Genomic DNA, 23,742 nt, shown 5'->3' with positions numbered 1-23,742 from the left:
AACTCTGTTTAATTTTGCGGAAAAATTTTTCAAACAATTAGTTTATGGTAAACCAAATCCTCCACCGCCATCACAACCACCACAGCCCCCATACCCCACAATCCATAGCTCACATGTAAAGACACCACCAGAGGATCAACCACCAAGCGCTCTAATGGTTCAAACACCTAAATCCAAAAGACTTGGATCCACAGGTTTACCTACACCGAAAAAGATCAGAAAACGACCTCCGAACATTAGATTATCTCCTCCTCGAATAAACAATTTAATCTCACCAATAAGCACCAATTTATCACCGACCTACAATAAGTCCATTTTTACCGAAACTCCTGATGATGTTACTCGATACAATAATAATGGCCCATTAACCAGCTAAAAATTTGACCTTCACTATCTAATTGTAGCTAATTTAGTAATTAGATTGAAATTTTTATATTTAATTATCTAGTTTATTGAATCACAATTAAACAATGAAAGAAAATATCAATTGATACTTTATCATTTTCCAAAATAATGTAAAATGAAAAGGATTAACCATTAAATTGATTAATTTTCATTCTCATTTATTGTTGATTGTCAATTCTTTGATTAAACTTGATCAATATTATTAATTGATTTAGAAATACTCATATTCAGAAAGTTAATTGTTCAATTGTTGTTTATAGATTTTGATGAGAAAAAAATAATAAAATAGTTCTAAATGAAATGGAAAAGTTAATTAATTCTTCAGGTTAATTGGGGGATCATTCAGATAATAACTATCAACACATTTATTATTACGAAATCAACGATTGTCATTTGAATTGTCCATCAAAATCACCTTGATAAAGGTCAAATATCGTCGCATGTTTATCATGTAGCTCATTAACAGGTAGATAAAGTTAATTAGTTTCCAATAAGATTTTCATTTTCTAACCTCATTAATGGAAAAAAGAAATAGATAAGATCCATTAGAACTGAATTAATATTTTCCAAGCATTTACCTGAACAATAGGTTTACAATATTCGAGCGTAAATAACATGTCGAAGTCCATTACAAAGATCTTTCCATTCAGTTTTTTTTCTTTCTCCTTCCAATTCCCTGTAAATGAATAATAATGACCATGATAATGATGAAGATAATTACTACAGGTAATTTCCCACATAGGTCACACTGTGAACAGAAAAAAGGTAATAAACAAAAAATCTCAATCAATATGAAATCAAGAATAATAAACAACCTTATACATGGAAATTGTGATATTCAGATAAACACGAACATGGTAACAAATAATTTTGGCCTTTGTTTTGTACTCCACAACAAATGAGTGTCTTAATCAGTACACATTAAGTAATACAAAACAATCAGTTAACTTTTGTATTAATAAGTTTCAATGTTTCAAAAATATAAACAATTCCAGGCAAACAATCAATCATGGAATTGATTTGAAATTTGTTTTTCTTCATGTTAATTGTGCTCTCTGGTCAAGGAGTGTTAATCATCATGTTGTCATCAACTAATTATTTCAAAACAATTGAAGAAGCTTCAGTTAAAAGCTTCAAGGAAATCGTCCAAACTAATCATCATCATACCAATCGAAAGGAGGTAAATCAATCGTTTTTAAATGATCCATCGACAATTGAACCTAATGGTTTGAGGCCACTTGAATGTTATCGCTTTTTATATAACGTTTTGACCATCATTGGCTTCTTATGGCAGGTTTATCGGATTAATTACATTTACTTGCAATATGATACAGTGGTTAACATAATTATCGGTAAAGCAGATCACTATTATATGCCTGGAGTTACCGTTTGCCTGGATTATAATATGGAAGATAAGTCAACCTTTACTCGTCTCTATCCAGATCGTGTTTTAGATCATTATTCACCTGATGAATTGAGGCTTATTTTCTTGGAAACACCGATCAGAATTATTGCTCGAGAAGGTCAGACTGTCGGTCAAGTTTCGATAAATTGTACCGTTAAGTGTTCTCGTGATCGTAGGTTTATAAAACCAAGTGAAACCCTTTGGTCATCTTCATCTTCTTCCGATTCAAAAGCATTTTGTGTCAATGTTCCTTGTTCAGTTTATTCTAAACCTCGAGAGACACTTTCTTGGGCTCGAAATAATGTTATCCGTCGATGTACAACTTATTTCACTTGGAATTCAACATCAAGTCCACTACAAGAATATCGTGAAGATGGACGTGAGCTTATTGAATTTTCAGTTTCCTCCAAAGGATCAGCTGTGGTCATTTTCGCCATGCACTCTGGTTGTAACATACCTTGGACAGAAAGGGAAGACTTTTCCTCCCTGGACATTGATCGATACTCTCAGTTCACTATGGACTATTCAATAATCATATTTCGTCTCCTTCAACCTCCCTACAAGACTAATTGTTCCGATTATTCAGAATATGGTGTTTTAGGTCGAACCGCTTGTATCCAAGAGTGTGAAAAGAGCCTATTCCTTAAAGAACGCGGAACTTGGCCTCTTGATGTACCAGCTCCAGCATTCAATACATCTCTAGCCTTTTTCCCTTCAGGTTTTGGTTTACGAAGAGAAAGGGCATTCCCTCTGAAAACCTTGGACACATGCTCAAAAAAATGCGCTCAACCCGAGTGTTCATCTTATATTGTCACCTTTTCGACAAAGAATCAAAATTTCATCACAAGTCGCAGAAATCAAACCAACTATAATGCAAAGATTTACGTTAATCGCCCTCGTGCCTACGGTGTGAAATATATTCATATTCCAGCGATTGATTTTATCGCATATTTTACTTACATTGGAGGATCAATATCACTTTGGTTTGGATTATCTTTGCTCTCAATTTTTGACAGATTACCAACTAATTACACAGGTAAATATCGGAAAACAATGAATCGATGACTTATTCAAACTTACATGTAATGAAATGATTTTTTTTTGCTTTTTAACATGAAGGACAAGGAACATCGAAACGTGTACCCGCTGTCGATAAAATGGACTCACGATATTGGCCACAAACCTCAAAGTATACCAATGGTTTCTATTCTGGATGCTCAAATCTAATCACAAAATTACCTGCGGGGAGCTGGAAGACATTATCCTCACCTTTTGAACTTGCACCTCGAAATTCAGTGAAAGATTCATCGAATCCCATTTTACTCTCAATAATTTCATCAAATGTAACCACTGGTGGTAAAAAACGCTCATTAACAAAAGTTGTATTTGACAGCTTTAAAACAAATCGAATCATCTATTAATTGAATTCAATTATTGAAATATTTATGATCAAAATTTTTCTTCATATTAAAATCGATTAAATAATAATAATCTCTTAATTTCTCATGAATACACATTCATTGTCTTTGAGATTGTTTCAGGAATTTGCTCTTGAAACGGTAGACATTGAAACTAATGCGGAAACTTTTCCCAATGAAATCGATAACAATGTCAATCATCCAGGAAGACGAGAGTAAATTAATTGTTTACTTCGTGTTTTCGTTTTTGATCAATAATCCAAAGAGGTTAAACAATGGACACTTAAGCAAGACTATTCATCAAACTGATCATTAATGCAAGAATAATTCGCAATTAGTTTACATTTGTTTGCACAATTAAGTTACTCTCATTTGCTATTATTGTATTAGCTTCAACAACGAGATGAAAAAGTTGACCAATTTCGTCCCAAAGGCTAAGGCCTTATCAAAGTTCAGTAAAATCTTTGGCGATATCGTGAATCCTTTCGATGGTACTAATCATCTAGATTTTCTCGAAAAATTTGGCAAAAAGGTTTAGTTTGTCTTGGTGGATATTCACGATTAACTAATTATCCTTCGAGTCATTTCATTTTCTCATCATTGATTGAGATCGCCAATTGGATTTTAGTGAGTCGACTTATCATATTATCGATAACTTCTGATTATATGTTATCCTTTTATCTTGGTGACATTTTCTATGGGACCAAAACGCGTTTTCACATGAATGCTGTCATTGCGATTGGTTCGATTATGCTTGGAGTTTCACGGACATTCTCGTACTGGTTAGAACAATTGGATCAGATGAAATGGTTAAGTTATTTTGCTGATATTCAGAAACATGGATTTCGAGCCGATATGCTCCATATTTCGCAAGGGGACTTGAAAATACTTCGAAATCGAATTTACCTGGGGAGACAGTTTTTCACCTTTTTTACACCCATAACAATCCTAGTTCTTGGATTTATATTCACTTATTCAATTATTAACAATCCAGTTTCTTACTCATCACCCAGTCGACTTGCGTTTATCCTTTTATGGACAGTGTCCACTTTTATTGCTGCAGTTGGAGCGGTTATTTCGGTTTTATGGCTTATTGTTCACATTTACGTATTAATTGTTTACACAATCTTACGACTGGATTATGTTGATCGACTTGCTAGTGGACTACTTAAATTACCAGTTATTCCCGTTAATTTAATTCGTTCATTGGTTAGTGAACAAATTCAACTGTTTAATGCAATAGATGCAATTGATAGTCAACTGCGAAACTTTTTTTTCTTTGGCTACAACTTTGCTGCTTTTGGGACGGATTTTCTTTTGTATGTGGCCTTTACTATGCCGAAGGACAATTTGTTCAACAATATTCTTGTCTTTGGTCTTGGGGTCGAGGTAACATTTATAATTTGTATTATCGTTTATCTTTCAGGGACCATTCATATCAGGGTAAGTATTTAATTCATTTATTCAAGTACAGTCAACTACCAGATCATGAGACTCCTGCCCAATATATTATTCTTACAAAACAAGTGAGAACGAGAAAAAGAAAGAGGGTCGGGTCACTCACTCTCAGGCATTTGAGAAAAGTAGTACCATTATCTGGTCGTCCTGCTATCTGGTTGTTGACTGTATTATAAATATTACCTCTCTAGCAACAAAAATACTAGTGTCACATAATACCAATACAATATAACAACTTGTATTAACAAGTATCATTTTTTTTCTCACTCCTCCTAGTATTACACAACGCTTTCTTCAACCTTTTCTGACTCTTGAGAGATAAAATCTTAATTTATTAATTTTAATCAAAGAGTAATGACCTTGATTTTTTAAATGTAATTTCAATCTTTTGCACCAGAATCGACCTGGCTACAGAGTCACACAAGTGTCTTCGATCATTGAATAGTATCAATAGATAGCTCTACCGGGAATTGTGCACAACTTGTTTTTGTTGACTGGAGTGTAGCAAAACTTTAGTCCCGAATACCCATATACATGTTGTCACAAAAAAAATGACGAAGTCCCGGTGAAGAGAGTGAGACTCGTTGGCGATGACTTGCCTTTTTTGAATCAAATATTTTCATTATTTCTTACCCCTTTACTAGTACTACAGGGCAATTCAGCTTCTTTTACCGATTTTTTTTGCGATTTTCTCAGCAACTAAGTGTCATAGAGACATGATACTTGAGTGGTATGAGTTTGAGCGATACTTGTTTGTCATATCAAAAGATCAAGGTCATTCAGGTCATGGGTGAAATAACGCGTTTCAAGGTCATCTGAAGGTAATTCAACAAAAAAGAATATTCAGTTATACTGCTGACAAGTTTTGAGGTTTCTATGAGCTTTGCTTTGCACGTTAAGATAAATTAATTGAATAGAAGATTTTCAACAGTTATTCAAATAAACTCAAATATCTCAAGATCTGTAACAACGATCTCTAAACTCATTTTTCAGGGTTAAAAAATGTGAAGAATAACTGTAGCACCTTCAGATGACCTTGAAACGCGTTATTTCACCCATGACCTGAATGACCTTGATCTTTTGATATGACAAACAAGTATCGCTCAAACTCATACCACTCAAGTATCATGTCTCTATGACACTTAGTTGCTGAGAAAATCGCAAAAAAAATCGGTAAAAGAAGCTGAATTGCCCTGTATTATAATGTGTTCTACCCACTTTCATGGTTGTTGGCTACCTAACTGATGCCAACTCCAACATCTAAATAAAGATGAAGATGAGGATGAAATGAAAAATGTAATTTTAGATTAGAGAGGGATCTCATCCCAAAAACAACAACATGAATAAAATAAAATGAGTAAAAAGTGAATATTGTTTTAAAAGGTGAACTCAAAGGCAATAAGCCTTTATTTGGTCCGTCGAGCCGGATAACGGCAAGTGATGAGTGCATTAATATTAGTTAATAAAAATTAATGGCTGGACTTCGGATTAGGTCCGCACGTTTAGAGACCTGAAATTTTTTGTACATATAGCTCATGTCAAACTACATATTATGTGCGAGTTTGTATATGCGGAAAGATCTAGTTCCTGAGATACAGGGCTTCAAAGTTGGATTTCGCCATAGAGCTCTATGGGTAAAAATGAAGTTTTCGTATATGAATACTAATGTCTTTTACCTCTTGGTTTTTATATATGTTATACCTTATGGTATGAAGTATTATTATGAAAAAAATTAAGACTCTAGCTACAACGGGTGAGTACTTATAGTGTGTTATTTATGAGACTTTATTCGTCTTTTACTATAATTAATGAACCACTGTATATAGAAGTACTAAATTTAGTTGAACAGTGCTTCTCTATGTAATTTTTTTACAGAGACAATGTATATAAACGTCATGTATATTTTTAAAATTTTTTGACCCAAACCAGTACCGGTATATAACGAATACAAAAACTGACATGTTGGCAGATTCAACGCGCACTCTAAAACGCAGGTGGGCGGAGTCTAAAAGTTTGAATTTTTACATCGTTCTGTTTTATTTACCGTTATAAAAGTTTCTTTGTTAATTATTTTTCACCCTTTACTCTAATTACAAATATGACCCGTGTCAACCTTAACCCATTCTCTGCAATGCTGATCGCTTCTTTCCTCTATCGTCTTCTTCTAATGGTTGTCAGAGAAAACCGTGTTAATGCCCGCCGCTTCATCATCACCAACTGTCATCGACTATTCACTGGGTTCGGTTCAACGACTATGGCAGAAAGACGTCTTTTTATCGACCCTGCTAATGGTGCCCATTTAATCCCGCTACGTGGTGATGATGATCCAGAAGAACAGGAGCAGGACAGTGATCTACAAGATAATACTGTGTCTTCATCGATTGACCCACTTATCAACCTTTACCTCAACAACATGATCCTGAAAATACCAGTCACAAAGAAAGAGAGAATTTAACAAGCAACGGTGAAAGTTCAGATGAAAACGAAGACCCGGAAATCAGGTATTTGTCAAGGGCCAGAAGATTCTTTGGTAGAATGCGTCGAACTATGGCCTTGGGTGCTGCTCCAGTTATCTCTGCGATTGCAACATTAGAAGAGGCCAGAAGTGTTTTCCGTCAATTGCGAACAAGAAGAAACAACCGTCACCCTTTATATTGGCCGTGAGATTAGGACGTTTCATAAGTATGGACATATCTCAAACAAATGAAACAATCGCCCAGTGGACAGATCGTATGATAGGTCAAATAACATATACACCAGCATATGTTGGATTTCTTTTATCTCTCGTTGAATTAACGAACCGCTATCCCAGGCTAATGAGAGTCACTTTAGCGATTCGAAAATCCATAAAAATCGTCGTTATTTTGATGCTTTTAGATTAGATGACGAGTTAGTTAACTTTTGGGAGCGAAATTAATCATTATATTCATTTTAATTAAGAAAATGTAAACATAAAAGGTTTTGAATAAAGGGGAAAAATATATTAACAATAAATAAATTAAATAAATCCATCAAAAAAATCTCCATTAAATTTCCATTCGAATGATGTGTCACATTGTATTAATAATTGCTCGTATTTTATTGTCAAAAAAATTGTCTATTAAATGATGTGTCACATGGGGTGAATCTTGTGTACTTTCACTACTACTGAGTTAATTGTAATATATTCGCATATACTATTTATTCACTAGCGTTTTAAAAAAGACTGCCGAATCCGGCTTTCGACGGACCAAATTGTTGTAAACTTATGTGACCTCTAGTTCACCTTTTAAAAGAATTCACAATTTATTCATTTTGTTCATGTTAATGTTGATGGGATAAGATCCCCACTCTAACTAATACAATTTCAGTTATATTTTTATCATCATCTTCTTTATCTTCATCCTCATCTCCATCATCATCATCTTCGTCATCCTCATCTTCATATTTTTTTAGAGTTACCAATGTTGGTTGCCAACACTATCAATATAAAGAACAAGTGCAACCTGATGAACCTAAAGCTTCATTACCACGAAGAGTTAACAATGTGACCTTACCTAATCTACCGACTCATATCGCATACTTTAGTGGTAAATCAATGAAAATGTTATCGAATGGTTTGAGAACTCCGAAACGGTAGGTCGCAATTATGGTTGAAATGCCAATAATCAAGGTCATTTGGTGGTCACAATCTATTCAAATTTAAAAAACCAAAATGTACCTAAATCAAAAATGTTTTTTGACTCTTACGCTCTTTCTTAAGAGCAAATTGATGAAAGTTGAATTAAAAGGATTTCGCGTCAAAACCGATATATCTCTGCAACTAAAAATGTCAAGAAGTTGTAAACTCGTATGGAGCCTAATGATTGCAACTGAATTCGATTGTGACCACCAAATGACCTTGATATTTTAATATGACAATTGAGTATGGCCCAAACTACCATAACTCGAGTATGGGGTCTAGACACTCAAAAACAAAATAGTTATTTGAGAAAAACTTGTTGGAAACTTGGTGAAATGCCCTGTATAAAAAATCAGGAACGGAATCAGGTACCTTGACAACAATCACCTTCCCATTTATGGTATCGAATTCGTGGTCGTAAACAAAATCACCATGTGTCATCTTAAGGGAACAACTAATCGACACAAAGCTGGAGCACTTAGATCAACACAGTTAGCAGCCGGCGGACGATAAAAACAAATTTCTACTGGAATAGCATCACACTTCCCGTAAGAAGAAATTGTTTCATCACAAACAGCCTTGAAAGTTTCGACAGAAGCATGGCATAGCGGTATTTCGACTTGATCCATATTAATCCTCACGAATTCGGTGATTGAGCTCAATTCGATAAACTTTGGAGAACATTGGATATAATTTTTAAAAGATTCAAGATCTTCGAATGAATCTTCACTTGGTTTCAAATACCAATAGTTGAAACAAAGAACATTGTAGAAAGAAAACTTTTTATGACGACTCACGACACTCATGTTTGATGACAAAATTAAAACAAAATTGTTACAAATTAATAATTAATTGAGAAATATTTGAGAGAATAAAATAGATTAAAATTTAATTTATATCTCTCTCTACCTTTACTTATTAAATGACGATTAAATTATCATTCAATGTTGTAATAATTGTTTTTATTGTTGATTTTGTTATTGCTGCTTTTTTATTGTTGTTGAAAGAGAGAGAAATTATCTAATCGATTACTGAATAATCGCCCGTCTCTAAGCCCAGTACTCCTAATATGAAGATCGAGAAAAATTGATGCAAGGACGTATTTTACCTTGCTCGATAGGTAATATTTATAATACAATTAATTACTGTAATCATGTATCAATAATTAATTGGATTAATATTTAAATGACTATTATTCTCAAGACACATCAAACATATCACACATTTCATTTGATAATTGAGAAAAGTATCAACAATTTAACAGAGATTGAAAATCGTCCAAATTTTAAGGTAATCATCATAACGAATGATAAAACTATTGATATTAGATTTGTTAATTAAAATATTCTTATTCCCAAAGGTTCTGAGTTTACTTGAACGCATTGGTGGTCCAGTTATCGGAATTTACATCGGTGATATGTTCCCGTTAACATATTTTCAATTTGTTACCGTGAGTTAGTTTGCATGTTAAATTTATTAACAATATTACTTAACCACAATTTAATTGTCTCTTTTCTCTTGCCAAATTAGTTTCTTTTAGAAAATGCAAGTTTGATGTTACTTTTAGCTGGAACTATGGCGAATATCCTAAAATAATTATATTCCTTCGGATAAGAGCCATGAAATTTAACTTTCATGGCACCAAAACTTTACACAATTGCATATCTGACTAAATGCATCTTAAATATGGCAGAACAGTCGGAATTATTTAGAAAGTTTGTGAAGTGTTATCACTGACCTTTTCCTAGCAGAATGACCTTGATATTGAAATATGACAATTAAGTATCGTTGAAACTCCAATAGCTCGATCAATTGGCAGTCAAGACAGCTCAAAATTTTCCATTAGAGTTGAAAAATTAAACAGAGATTATAGTGAGACAGAGATCTTTTTAATTAAATAATACCAATCAATAGAATGCAAATTGAGTAAATGAAAGAATTAAAAAGTTGACAAATTGGTGAAAATTGAATGTAAGTTATTGATTAGATATCAACAGTTAATTGTTAATTAATGCGTATATAGTAATATTAATTCAATTAAAATGAAATTCAATCTAATAGTTGTGTTGTGTTGATAAGTATTAACCTTAATAATAATTGTGAAAATCTATCGATGAAATATAAGAAACCGACTTAATGAAATCGCAATAGGTTATGATGATTATACTAATGCAAAGACGAAAGCAAATCGATTACAATTATTGTTGATTGTAATTGTAATTAAATGGAATCAGTTGATAATTTCAGCTTGTAATGTTTTGATTATCGAGGAAAATCGTAAATGTGTGATGGATCGACCAACTTTGAATGTCTCTGTTAAGAATGAAAAAGGTCATTATTAGTAAATTTCATCGATTAGAGGTTCAATCAATTGTAATGAAAGATAATTAAAGTGCATAAATTTTTTCAACTTACACTCTCTGTAGGTAGATTTGAATACGAGACGGGGTATTGATTACCATGATCCAAGGTCATAGTTCCATGCATCAAGGGTTTCGTATTGTCTGAATCATGGAATCGTCTTTCTGTTCCAAAATTGGGAATCGATTTGTTCAAAGCAAGAGTACCCGTTTGAGAGGCTAAAGCAAATTCAAAGTTTGGCTTTGTTTCCGCCTCTAATTGAGCTTTTCTAACATAAACGAAGGCGAAAACTATTACGATAATGATAATTGCAACGGCGATGATGATTGATAAGATAGAGACAAAATCTCGATAATCACCAAACTGTCCATTTCCAGCTGGATCAAAAATTGAACCAAAATTAGCAAAATTGTCGCGCTGTGATCGACTTGTTCTTGTCTTAATTATTGGACTAGGATCTGAAACACCATTCTCATTTGATGCCGTCAGGTAAACGGTGTAAACAGTATCAGGATTTAGAGCAGATAAGGTATATTCACCAATCTCTTTACTGTCAACGAAAAAATCCATTTCCCGCCAAGAAGAATCATCTCCTTCTTTAAAGTGTAAATCGAGATTTTGAATTTGCTTGTTTGCAGCGTTAGAGGGTAATGAGTAGCCTAAGGTGATCGAGTCAATTGTAGCCGTTGAAACGAATAATCGAGGTGATGATGGAACATCGCCAGCTAAAGTTTCAACGGTAACTTCTTGACTTTCTGGTCCAGTTCCAGCAGAATTGTAGGATTTCACAATGATTGAATATTTGGTTCCTTTGAGCAGAGATGTGAGAAAGAATTCATGATGGGAAGAATTAGATTCGCCCACATAAACCGTTCGGAATGAATGTGGTGTCTTGTAATCATCGAAAAGTCGATAACCAACATAAAATCCGATCAATTTTCCATTCCAAGTGTTTTTCGGTGGTGATCTCCAAGCTAATCGAGCCGTTGTCGGGCCTCTTGAGACAACGACGAGATCAACGGGTGCACCTGTGGGTTCCTCTTCTCCAGTAGAGAATGAAATCTTAGCCGATGGTACTCCAAGGCCAACTTCGTTGATCGCAATTATAGTTGATTCATAACTACTTCCTGGTTCCAAGTCTTTGATAAAGTAAAGAGTTAACGAAGATGAAATGTTGACTTCATTGAGACGATCGTTAACACCGGTTGATGAAACTTTCCAATATCTAATCAAATAGCTGAGAATTGATGTTTTGCTTTCTGGTGGCCTGGACCAAGAGACACTGACAGTTCGAGACCAAACTTGTTGAACAGCGAAATTCGTAGGTGCAGGTGGAGGTTCAATTATGGTTACTCGAATTTTCCTCTCATCTTTTCCAAACGAATTTTCAGCAAAACAATGGTAAAGTCCATCATCTTTCACATCAGCTGATGAAACGGTCATGATACTTTTAGTTCCTTCTTTATTTGGAGCATCGGTGATTGAATATCTCGAGGGATCGACTTTATCAATTGGAGTTGAATCTTTGAACCATTTGATTGTCACTGGTTGATCTCCATCGGCTGAACAAGTTAATTCCAAGAGATTTCCCTTTTTCGCCGAAACTGCAACATTTTTCTCCTTGAATTCAGCAGGAACTGTAAACAATTAAGAAAAAGTGATAGAAAACATTAGAAAAGAGAAACAATCAAGTCTTTTCGACTGCAAAGAAAAAACAAAATTAACTTGAGAGAGGCGCTTTCATGACAATCTATTCAAAACCTTCATTAGTAAAAGTAATCATCTGAAAGAAACAAGAATTACCAACAACATTAATTGTGATTAATTTAATCAAAGGAGAACCATTATCGTTCTCAGCTTTGCATTCATATTTCCCTGAATTGGATAAAGAGATTGGATTAAAAGTTAAAGAGGAAGAATAATAATCAGAGGTAATTAAAAGTTCATCAAGATTATTTTTAAATCTCCAGCTGATTTTAGGAATCGGATAACCAAAAGCTGAACATGAAATGTTTACTTTCTGTCCAGAGACAAGATCAGCATCTTGAGGCTCATGAACCCAATCAACTGGAACTGTTGACACAAAAGGAAAAACAACAATTAGAACAATTTAATTAAACTGATGATGATAATCAACCTTTCATCAAAAGAGTCGAAGTGAATGAATCAGTTCCAATGTGATTACGAGCAAGACAAGTATAATTTCCGATGTGATCTCTTTTCATATTTCTCAGTTCCAATAATGAGCCCATATCATGATTACGAATAACATTATCATGATTCTGGTTGATTGGTTGTCCATCTTTTAACCATTCAAAGTGAATTGGTTTTTCACCATCAAGGGCATTGCAGAAAATAGCAAGAAGTGGTTGATTCAATTGTATTTCATTTGGGAAGGTAAAAGGTTGAACTTTAGGTTGACCTGAACAAGTGAAAAAAAATAGTCTTCATTAGTTAATAAGATATCGATGAGAAATCAAATTTTCGTACTTGCCTATTGCATTAACGCTGAAAAGCAAAGTTAATTGTATCAAAAGGATTGATAACATTTCGCGAGACTAATCAATCGTTTAAGATGAAGGATAATTTAAATTAAGTGATTTGTAAGACAATTAATAATGAACCATTTCGATTCATAGACAAGAGATTCATTAAACCGCCTTTTTTAAAACTTGACGTAAGAAAACATTTGTTACAAATGCGAGAATCAAGTTTTGATTAGAGTTAATTATTGTGCTCCATTCAAAGATGATTAAATGTTAGAGTCTAATTCTCACCCGAAATTGTTACCATAATTGATTTAGTGATGGATCCTAATTCGTTCACAGCTAAGCATTCATAGGAACCTTCATCTTGTTTGTTTGCATTTTTCAATGACAATTTTGAACCGATTGGTGATTCCCTTGATCTAACTGGATTAATAAAAGTAAATGAGTTATAAACTAGTGATTAAAAGTTTCTCAACAATTACTTTGTCCAGTTTTCTTTATCCATTGTATTTGAGGAGTAGGAAAGCCTTCAGCTTGACAGATCAGATCAATGTTTGAACCATGGTGAGCTTTGTAATCAGCGGATGAAGTGTTAATCCATACTGGCGGCCCTTTAGTAATATGAAACAATTAACAAACTATCAATATAAATTATCAGAATAATGTTGACAATCTAAGTATTTACCTTTGACAATCAATGGAGCTGAAAATTTATCTTCACCAAACATATTTCGTGCAATACAAGTGTAATTACCAGAAAATTGAACTGAAACCGATTGAATGACCAATCCAAATGCACTGGTAATCGGTTCAATCGTAACTTTTAAACCTTCTTGATGGTCAATCGGTTCATTATTTCGTAGCCATTGATATGTTATCGGTGGTGTACCAATTTCAGCTAAACAATAAACCAAAGATGATCTTCCAATAACTGGACTATGTGGAAAGTTGAATGGAGTTATTCTTGGCGGATCTGTAAGAGAAAATTCAATTCAATGTTTTCTCAGAATAACGATAATTTAAGTTAGAAATTACCTTGACAAGTTATTGAGCAACTGAGGACGAAAAAAACTATTAGTTGATGAAACATTTTGACAGTACAACCTAATCAACAATCGAGTTGGAAATCAGATCGAATTGAGGAAATTTTAACAACCAATCAGTTGAAAATACTAAATGACATAAGCTTGACCGCGATCTATGAAAATTTGATAAAAAATAATAGAAAAATAATTAAAAGAATTGGGAGATCGATACCATGACGAATCGCGATCGTTAATAGAAAAGTTGAATGAAGAGTTTTGTAGACCACATGAGCACCATGATAGATATCGAAGATTAATCATTGTTTACCCTGAACTTTGAGATCAAATTCTGACCATAAATCAGGTTTGATTCCATTAGAAACGAAGCAAGCATATTTTCCAACGAGATTACGGTTGATATTATGAATAGTTAATTTTCCGTGGGAGTTATTGATCTTAATCGATGGTTTCGGATTATCCTCAAGATTTGCCCAAATTGAATCTATTAAAATGAATCAAATTAGTCTTAATTCAGTTCAATATGATATAATGATAACTTACTTTTATATATTTTCCAATAAACTTTAGCCTTTGGGTAACCAGAGGCTGAACAGCTGATGGTCACTGTTTGGTTTACATTGGATTTCACACTTTTAGGCTTCTCAATCCAATTAGGTGCTCCTAAGATACATAAAAATATTCATTAATTAAAAAACTCAATAAAAAGTTGGAAAAAAAAATCAATCACCTTCAACAAAAAGTTCAGCGGTATAAGAATCGTGTCCAAATCTATTGAACATTTTGCACGAATAATTTCCAGAATGAGTCGATTGAATTGATTCGATTATTAGGATTGATGGATCTTCGTGTGATTTAATTCGGACAAATGAAGAATCTCCAATTTCTTTTCCATCTTTAAACCAATTCACTTGGAGTGGTGGTGAACCATAGAGACTTTGACAAGTGAATGAAGTTTTACCTCCAATCACTGGTTTAATTGCGGCAACAAATGGATTCACTTTTGGTACTAAAAGACATGATAAGATAACAAAGAAAAGAACAGAATTAATCACAATTGAATATTTGATAACTTGGATCTACTCACTGTCTTGTCCATAACTTTCCTGGTTGATGTAAAACAAGACTACGAGGATGAACTGGACAAACATGCTGTCCAACTAGACGGTCAGTGGTGTTTTTGATGACCAACAAAGTAAACAAAAGGATTACCTCGACACTGACAGAAGACTTTGCTTTGAATTGAATAAAAAGCGCCGAGTTCAAGCTTAATATTCACATTGCCTTGAATAGAAATATAAAATTCAGTCCAAAGATCTGAAGAGATTCCGTTTGAAACTGAGCCAATACTTTCCATGATGTCAGTTGATGATTCGAGTCATATTGGTGATAATCAATCCACCATCAAACTGCTTAATACCGAATTACGACCAATCAAGTTTATTATTGAATCTAAAAGAATCAATAAGAATCAATGAAAATGGAATCGATATTATGTTTAAAATTACCTTTAAATTTTTTCCATTGCACTTTGGTTCTAGGGCAATCTAAGACTCGGAAATCAGAATCGGACTCAGAATTGTTTCACCGAGATTTAATCGTAAATAGTTGAGGTTTTCATTCCAATGAGGAAACAATATACAATCCAACTATTCACAATTAACAAGATGAGATTATCAACATGAGAAATTAATTCTGTCAACCATTTCATCGTATAAGAATCATGACCAAATCTATTGAACATTTTACTATTATAATTTCCCCCCAAATGAGTCAAAGAAATCAAACCAATAATCAACATCAATGACTCTTGATTCTATTCTAATTAATGATGAATACTGCACGTCTTTATACTATTTAGAAGTAAAAAGTTCCGATCCTGAACCTGAATTTTGACATGTAAGTCAAGTTTTGCCTCCAAGCATCAGTTTAATAATTGAAAAATGGAGCAACTTTTGGGTCTGGAAAAGAAAAAAAGAAACAATTAAAGTAACAGAATATTAGTTAATTTTTAGCATCATTTACTTACTTTATATTCTAAAACTACTTTGTTATCAATAGAAAAAAGTTATGAAGAACTAATCATTTTAACTCAACGAAAATTTAGACAAAAAGATCAAAATAATATTGGAAAATCTTGATGATAATATTTCCAATGTTTCCAATAGACCTAAAAGCGCCGATTTCAAGAGATATGAATAAAGATTTTACCCTCGATTGAAATATCAAATTCTGACCAAAGATCAGGTTTCAATCCGTTTGATATTGAACATCCATATCGTCCATTGGTCGATCTTGTTACATTTCGAATCGTTAATTTATCTCCTAATTGTTGCATCTTTGATTCGGAAAAGCCAGATGATCCAATGTTTAACCAAGTTAATCCTATGAATGGAAAGAAAATCAAATGATTCAAATTAGAACGGAAAAAGAAATTGAGATTATGTCTCTGGTTTACCTTCAAGTCTCTTCCATTGTACCTTAGGTTTAGGATATCCAGAGACAAGACAATTAACTGTAATTGTTTCACCGTAATGAGATTTAATATCCTTTGGTTTCTCAATCCAATTGGGAGATCCTAATCAAATAGAAGACAATATTTATTAAGATGTTCCAATATCAATACAATTGTTGTTTCCTAATTTACCTTCAACAACAAGTTCAGTTGTGTAAGAATCATGACCAAACCTATTGGTTATTTTGCAAGTGTAATTTCCTGAGTGACTCGATTTGATTGAGTCGATAATTAATAAAGACGAATCTTCAATGTTCCTAATTCTGATTTCCGAAGAATCAAAAATCTCTTTTCCATCTTTGAACCAAGTTATTTGAAGAGGAGATGATCCGGAAAGACTTTGACAAGTGAATGAAGTCTTACCTCCAATCACTGGTTTAATAGCTTGAGCAAAAGGATTCACCTTTGGACCTAATAAAGAGTACAAACTTTGTTTAGAAATAAATTGTTTCGAAAACATTCAACTTACTTTCGAGTCCATGAACTGTTTTAATCGACAGTATCACAAGAAACACCCCAACAAACATGATTCAAAGCTCTTGTCAACACTAGACGTTGATTTAGATTCCTGTTCCTGGTCAGACAAACACTTCGATAATACAAACCATAACATTTATGATAAAAAGGCATAAAAGCGCCGATTTCAAGTGATAATAACAAGAATTACAACTTTACCCTGAATAGAAACATCAAATTCAGCCCAAAGATCAGGTTTTATCCCATTCGAAATTGAACAACCAAATCGACCATTTAGATCACGATTGACATTTGAGATGATCAAATCATCGCCTAATTGTTTAATATTATATTCAGAAATATAATCTGATGGAAGATTAAACCAGGATGAATCTAAGAAAATAATCAACAAACAGATAATAATGATGGAGTCTTCAAATTTTCATATTCCCACAAATTCAAAGTTACCTTTGAATCTCCTCCATTGAACTTTGGGTTTAGGGTAACCGGAGACAAGACAATTAATTTTGATCGTTTCGCCGTAATTAGATTTTATATCTGTAGGTTTCTCAATCCAATTAGGTGATCCTAGGAAAAAGAGTAATTTTCATTTAGTAAACTAATGTATCAAGTCTAAATACTCAACCTTCAACAATGAGTTCAGTAGAGTAAGAATCATGTCCAAATCTATTGGATATTTTACAAGTGTAGTTTCCAGAATGAGTTGATTTAACTGATTCGATTATTAGTACTGATGGATCTTCATGTGATTTAATTCGGACAAATGAAGAATCTCCAATTTCTTTTCCATCTTTATACCAATTCACTTGGAGTGGTGGTGAACCATAGAGACTTTGACAAGTGAATGAAGTTTTACCTCCAACCACTGGCTTGACTAAGGATGAAAATGGAGTGACCTTTGGAGCTGTAAGAATTTAGAGTCAATTAGTAGGTATTAATAAATCAATATTGATTGAATATTCACCTTCTTGTCCATAAGATGAGCTGAAAAATAATATTGTAACGATAAAATAGCACAAAGACATTTCGAAAACAAATTCTATGTTACCTTTCATTTGGATTATAAACATTTGAATGAATTGATGACTAGAAATGATGAAAATCTTTGTAAATGGTCATCAAAGCGCCGATTTTAAGTAAGAATTGATTCAATAGACTTTATCATAAATAGAAATACAAAATTGGGCCCAAAGATTTGAGGAAATTTCGTTTGGAACGGAGCATTCAGATTTACCGTTACAAACTTAATTTTCGTTTAAAACAAACAATCGACCATCTAATTACTTGGAAATGTAAATAAATCACATGTTCGATGTTTCAATTGTTTCAACTGAATAGAAAATAGAAAATTTAAAAAGAAAAATTAATAAATTCTAAAGTTAATTCGACAATGAATGAATGAATGATGTTTCAAACTCCAATTTAATCATCAAAGAGTCCATATCAATATCAATACGAACAATTAAGAACTTAATCAATTATCATTAATCAAATTTGCGAACTTACTCTAATGTCCATCAGTGCAAAAGAGCAAAAAAAATGTTCGAAGGGAAAAGTTTTGAATGGAACGAAAATCGCGCCTCTGGTCGTTTCCATGGAAACTGGTGTGGGTTTCAAATGACTCATTCGGAGATCTTTAAACCAAAACATTTAAAGATTAAAGGTTTGGTTGATGTTTCTAATTGTGAATTTGTTTTAATTATTATTTTTGTTTTCCATTTTAATTGTCTAGTTTTACCTCTTTTTTTTCTAATAGAAAGTGTAATGTTTATCTCCAATTATGTCTTCAATTATTGACAATGATGATGTTGCTGTAAATAATAATAAGGGAGATACAATTAGTCGACAAGATAAATGTGAATTAATTTCAAATTCAGATTCTGGTTGTATAACCAGTAGTAGAAATTATTTGAAAATTGTTAAAGCCATTTATCCATTTAAAGGTGCCAATAATGATGAACTGTGCTTCCAAAAAGATGATTTAATTATATTAACACAAACACCTGAAGGTGGTTGGTATGAAGGAACTCACCTTGCTAAAAGGATCACTGGTTGGTTTCCAGCGGGTTATGTTACTCCATTACAACCCGATCATGCACATTCACTTCTTGATCAACAATTTATCGATACATTTAATAAAGATCACAATCTACAATCAAATCGAACCTCAGTAAGTATTGATCCATGGAATGTTTAATGTTGAATGGGTCACACCTTTAAAAGAAAAACAATCGATGGACAATTTTTAATATCTCTAAATAACTTTTTTTCTTTTCTTTTTTCTTTTCTTTTTTCTTTAGGTATTTAGTGATCTAATTGAGACGGAGAAAAATTATGTCGCTGAACTTCAGAATAATATATCAACGTATCTTTTACCTTTACACGAATCTCATATGTATGTTTCTTTACTTTCTCTCTATTGGTTTATCTTGTGTAATTAATGTTTTGTATTATTCAAATTGTTATTTTACTGATTAGATTACCTGATGAGGAGACAAAAATGGCTATCGAAGCTTATGAGAAAGTAATCAAAGTTCATGATACATTTTCTTCTGCTCTTGAAACCGTTCGAGAGGAAAGTAACAAAGATATGAGAATTGGTGGTTGTTTTATGAGTCATGCTTCAGGTATCAAGGAAGCTCATTTCAATTTCTGTTCTATTCATCCTAAATTTGTTCATTTAATTGAGAAACAAACTGAAAAGGTTTGCTCCCTGTTGAAAGAGACACTGGACAGTAATAATCAATCTCAGCCTAACACCAATTACCTTATTCTACTCACAAGTGGACTCAGTTTAACTTTTCGACATCTTGATAAATATCCGTCTTACCTTCAAGAATTACAAAGGTACACCAATGATGCTCATCCTGATCGTGGGGACATTCAACGAGCTGGTTTTGTTTTCCGTGATCTGGTCTCTTCTTGTCTTCAACTTCGCCGACAAAAAGAGATGGAACTTGAAGTTATGCTTGGTAATGTTCGTTCCTGGCCTACAACTGGTGAACCGATTGGTGATTTAGGTCCAGTCTCTCATATGGGCCCAGTTACTGTTTTACAATCACCATCATCATCAGAAACTGTGAAAAAAGATCGCTACCTTGTACTTTTTCCTACATGTTTGGTACTTCTCTCAGTCTCTGATGAGATGACATCTTTTGTCTATGAAGACAAACTTTACCTGGTCAATGTAACATTACCTCGTCTTCCTGACATTCAGTCTACAAAGACGATTTTTCAACTTCTTGTTGCTGATCCAAATTCCGAGGAAACGGGTAAATACGTTTTATCCTGTGTTAACCCGGAAGATATAAGAAAATGGATCAGTATGATGCACAAATGTAAAAGTAAACTTGAATCCTCAAAGTGCTTGGAAACACCAATGAAGGAAGTTCGAGCTAGTCCAAGTCACCATCCCATTCAAGCACCTGAAAGCCCTTTATCATCAGCACTTACCGATAATAATCGAAGTAAATATTGGGCATGGAAAAGTTTATTACCCCATCCACCAAATCGTACATCAAGTTCTAGTAGTGATTTTGATGGGAACAATACGTTAACTCGAGACTCATTGAATAAGGTCAACACTAATGAGGATGCCAAACAAATGAACGATATGGCAATTCTACAAGTAATCGAAGCCTATTGTCAAGGTAATCGTTCAAAGTTAACCGGAACTCAGATTATTCAACAAAATCGTGATAATGATAAACATACTCTCAACAAAACAAATAACCATCAAAATGACATTTCGATTGATGGTAAACATGGATCCGAGTTATCGACTATTTTAAAAGAGATACGAAATTTAAAGACCGAAATGGAATCAATTACTTGTTGCCTGAAAAAAGAGACACAATCACGTAAAAGATTAGCGGCCAAAGTGGATTCACTTGCATCCATCATCTTCAAATAATTATAATCGTCAAACTAATTTAGTCAAAAATTAAACTCTTTTAGTTAAAATAGCAGATAATTTTAATCAACTTTCACTTTTTCTATGAGATTTTTTCATTCTAAATTTCCTGCCTGTTTATACAAATTATATACTAATTATCACTTTAACTTTAATCTTGAACTTGATAGTCGCTTCAAGGTTATTTGAAATTTATTGACAATTAACTAATTATTTATGCATATAAATTACCTAACAAATTATAAACATGTAACTTAAACTGGAAAGTAACTTCTCAACTTATTAATTTCACCAGTTAAATTACCTGAATTTTTATTTCTTTTGTTTTAATACTACAGAAAGAGAATCCAATCAATAAAAAAATTTCCTTTTCTATAAAACAATTCGATTCAATTTCGAAACAATCAAACTTTTACCTTCGATTACATCAACTACAATATACTTGAAATTTGTAGATTTGAATGTAAAAAAATTCAAACAAAAGTCAACTAATTAGTTGCTTGTCAAATCAATTTACTCACCTTTGAGTCCATAGTTTGAAGACGACAAAATGTACAATCATACGAAAGGTGAACATAAATTTTGATTGACATTTGATTTCGATAATGTGATAATTTTGCTTAATATCGAAAACTGTACAATTAAGACCTAAAAGCGCCGATTTCAAGAGAGATTGAACAAAATGTTTGATAAACTTTACCTTCGATTGTTACATCAAATTCAGACCAAAGATCGGGATTTATACCGTTCGATGCAGCACATCCATATTTACCATTGGCAGATCGAGAAGCGTTTGAAATTATTAGTTTATCATTTGATTGTTTAATATTAATCATCAATCTATTGTCAATGTTTGTCCAAGTTGCACCTGAAAATACAAGAAATTGAACATTATTAGAAATGAGATCAGGACTGAACTTTTAAACTCATACCTTGTAGTCTCTTCCATTGAATTCTTGATATTGGAAAACCTGAGACAAGACAATTAACTTTAATTGTTTCACCATGATGAGATTTAATATCTCTCGGTTTTTCAATCCAATTGGGTGGACCTAAATAGACAATAACAAGAACAGTTAAAGATGTGACCAAGAAGAAATTTCAATCAGAATTTTACCTTCAACAACAAGTTCAGTTGTATAAGAATCATGACCAAACCTATTGGACATTTTACAAGTATAATTTCCCGAATGACTTGAAGTAATCGAATCAATAATCAACATCGATGGATCATTAGATGATTGGATTCTAACGAAAGATGAATCTTGTAAAACTGTTCCATCCTTTATCCATGTAACATAAAGAGGTGAAGTACCAGATGAACTTTGACATGACAATGATGTTTTACCTGAGAGCTTAGGTTTTATCAATGGAGCAAAAGGAGCCACTTTTGGAGCTAAGAATAAATGAAGAAATTAGAAATTAACAATTCGGATAAATCGATTTACCAATTACTAACCTTCTTGTCCATAGCTTAATCCAATTGATACGATAAATAACCAAACCAAAGTCAAAGACATTGTGATTAGCAACAATTTAGATTACCCGAGAGCAGATTATTACAGAATGATAACAATTATGAACCTCGAAAATATTATTTACACATTAGATGAAAAGAAACATAAAAGCGCCGATTTCAAGCAAAATTTAAAGTCCAATTTGTATAAACTTTACCTTCAATTGTTACATCAAATTCAGACCAAAGATCTGGTTTGATTCCATTTGATACTGAACAACCATATCGACCATTCTCATTACGAGTGACATTGGAAATAATCAATTTATGGTTAAATTGTTGCAGATTAGAGTGAATAAAATTATCACCAGCAATAGTTTTCCATGATGAATCTAAGAGATAATAGTATTAATAATATTGGATCAACGAAAATGAGTCGAAACAAATTTACCCTCAAGTCTTTTCCATTGAACCTTAGGTTTTGGATGTCCAGAGACAAGACAATTAATTGTAATTGTTTCACCATGATGAGATTTTATGTTCTGAGGTTTCTCAATCCAATTTGGAGAGCCTTTAATATGAATTTAAAATTGTCAGTTAAACTAAATCAATCATAAATATCCAATGATTACCTTCAACAAGAAGATGAGCTGTATATGAATCTTGGCCATAAGAATTTGATATCTTGCAAGTATAATTTCCTGAATGACTTGATTGTATTGTTGTGATAATTAACATAGAACCATCTTCATTGGTTCGAATTCGTATTGTTTGTGAATCAAGTAATTGTTTTCCATCTTTAAACCATGTAATCTGAAGTGGAGGTGAACCATAAAGACTTTGACAAGCGAATGATGTTTTACCACCGATCACTGGTTTTACTATTGATGAGAATGGAGCAACTTTAGGACCTAAATATTAACGAGAGGCCAAAAAGGAAAACATTAGAATCATTTTCGATACTGATTGTGGTGAATATACTTACTTTCTTGTCCATCTACAGTGAGAATTAAACTGAAAGTGGAAATAATTGTTAACAATCGAAGCATCTTTTCATATAATATGGACATTTCGATATTATTAATAATATTACAGAATATGATTTAAGATGATTGTTAGATTGTGACTAATGTTAAAGAGA

General features: G+C 33.0%; 4 protein-coding genes across 14 annotated transcripts; 3 read left to right on the top strand and 1 right to left on the bottom strand.

The window, feature by feature from the left end:
- The first annotated feature begins 1,048 nt into the window (after positions 1–1,048).
- Positions 1,049–3,231, top strand: LOC128390924 (uncharacterized). Its single transcript, XM_053350720.1, has 2 exons — positions 1,049–2,846; positions 2,930–3,231. The coding sequence occupies exons 1-2, from the start codon at positions 1,445–1,447 to the stop codon at positions 3,229–3,231; spliced, it is 1,704 nt and encodes a 567-aa protein (XP_053206695.1). The 5' UTR covers positions 1,049–1,444.
- Positions 3,232–3,315: 84 nt separating this feature from the next.
- On the top strand, positions 3,316–9,943 carry LOC128390932 (uncharacterized). The gene is given in 6 exon segments (XM_053350730.1): positions 3,316–3,443; positions 3,619–3,758; positions 3,761–4,671; positions 9,551–9,637; positions 9,708–9,797; positions 9,878–9,943. Coding segments are annotated over 6 exon segments (1,422 nt in total).
- A 280-nt stretch (positions 9,944–10,223) lies between these two features.
- On the bottom strand, positions 10,224–23,727 carry LOC128390918 (cell adhesion molecule DSCAML1-like). Of its 11 annotated transcripts, none has more exons than XM_053350700.1 (9): positions 19,265–19,402; positions 18,971–19,043; positions 18,739–18,910; positions 18,197–18,562; positions 17,858–18,136; positions 17,680–17,799; positions 17,431–17,604; positions 10,763–12,345; positions 10,225–10,660 (listed from the first exon to the last, which is right to left on the bottom strand). In XM_053350700.1, the coding sequence occupies exons 4-9, from the start codon at positions 18,300–18,302 to the stop codon at positions 10,610–10,612; spliced, it is 2,313 nt and encodes a 770-aa protein (XP_053206675.1). In that variant the 5' UTR covers positions 18,303–18,562; positions 18,739–18,910; positions 18,971–19,043; positions 19,265–19,402; the 3' UTR covers positions 10,225–10,609. The 11 variants fall into 11 exon arrangements, with proteins under 11 accessions (XP_053206682.1, XP_053206677.1, XP_053206675.1 ...); XM_053350701.1 differs by having other exon boundaries at positions 18,739–18,866; XM_053350707.1 differs by lacking the exons at positions 17,431–17,604; positions 17,680–17,799; positions 17,858–18,136; ... (2 more) ...; positions 18,971–19,043; positions 19,265–19,402 and adding exons at positions 21,846–22,013; positions 22,078–22,197; positions 22,263–22,541; positions 22,605–22,729; positions 22,820–22,837 and having other exon boundaries at positions 10,224–10,660.
- Positions 18,879–21,524, top strand: LOC128390920 (rho guanine nucleotide exchange factor 7-like). The gene is made up of 3 exons (XM_053350711.1): positions 18,879–19,402; positions 19,533–19,627; positions 19,711–21,524. Exons 1-3 carry the CDS (start codon positions 19,013–19,015, stop codon positions 21,143–21,145), a joined length of 1,920 nt encoding a protein of 639 aa, XP_053206686.1. The 5' UTR covers positions 18,879–19,012; the 3' UTR covers positions 21,146–21,524.
- Positions 23,728–23,742: the final 15 nt, after the last annotated feature.

The sequence above is a fragment of the Panonychus citri genome, unplaced genomic scaffold (genome assembly GCF_014898815.1).
Source record: "Panonychus citri isolate SS breed McGregor unplaced genomic scaffold, ASM1489881v1 Contig00131, whole genome shotgun sequence".
NCBI classification, from domain to species: Eukaryota; Metazoa; Arthropoda; class Arachnida; order Trombidiformes; family Tetranychidae; genus Panonychus; species Panonychus citri.
The sequence above is the reverse complement of the archived record's forward strand: the minus strand, read 5'-3'. Positions and strand labels throughout refer to the sequence as shown.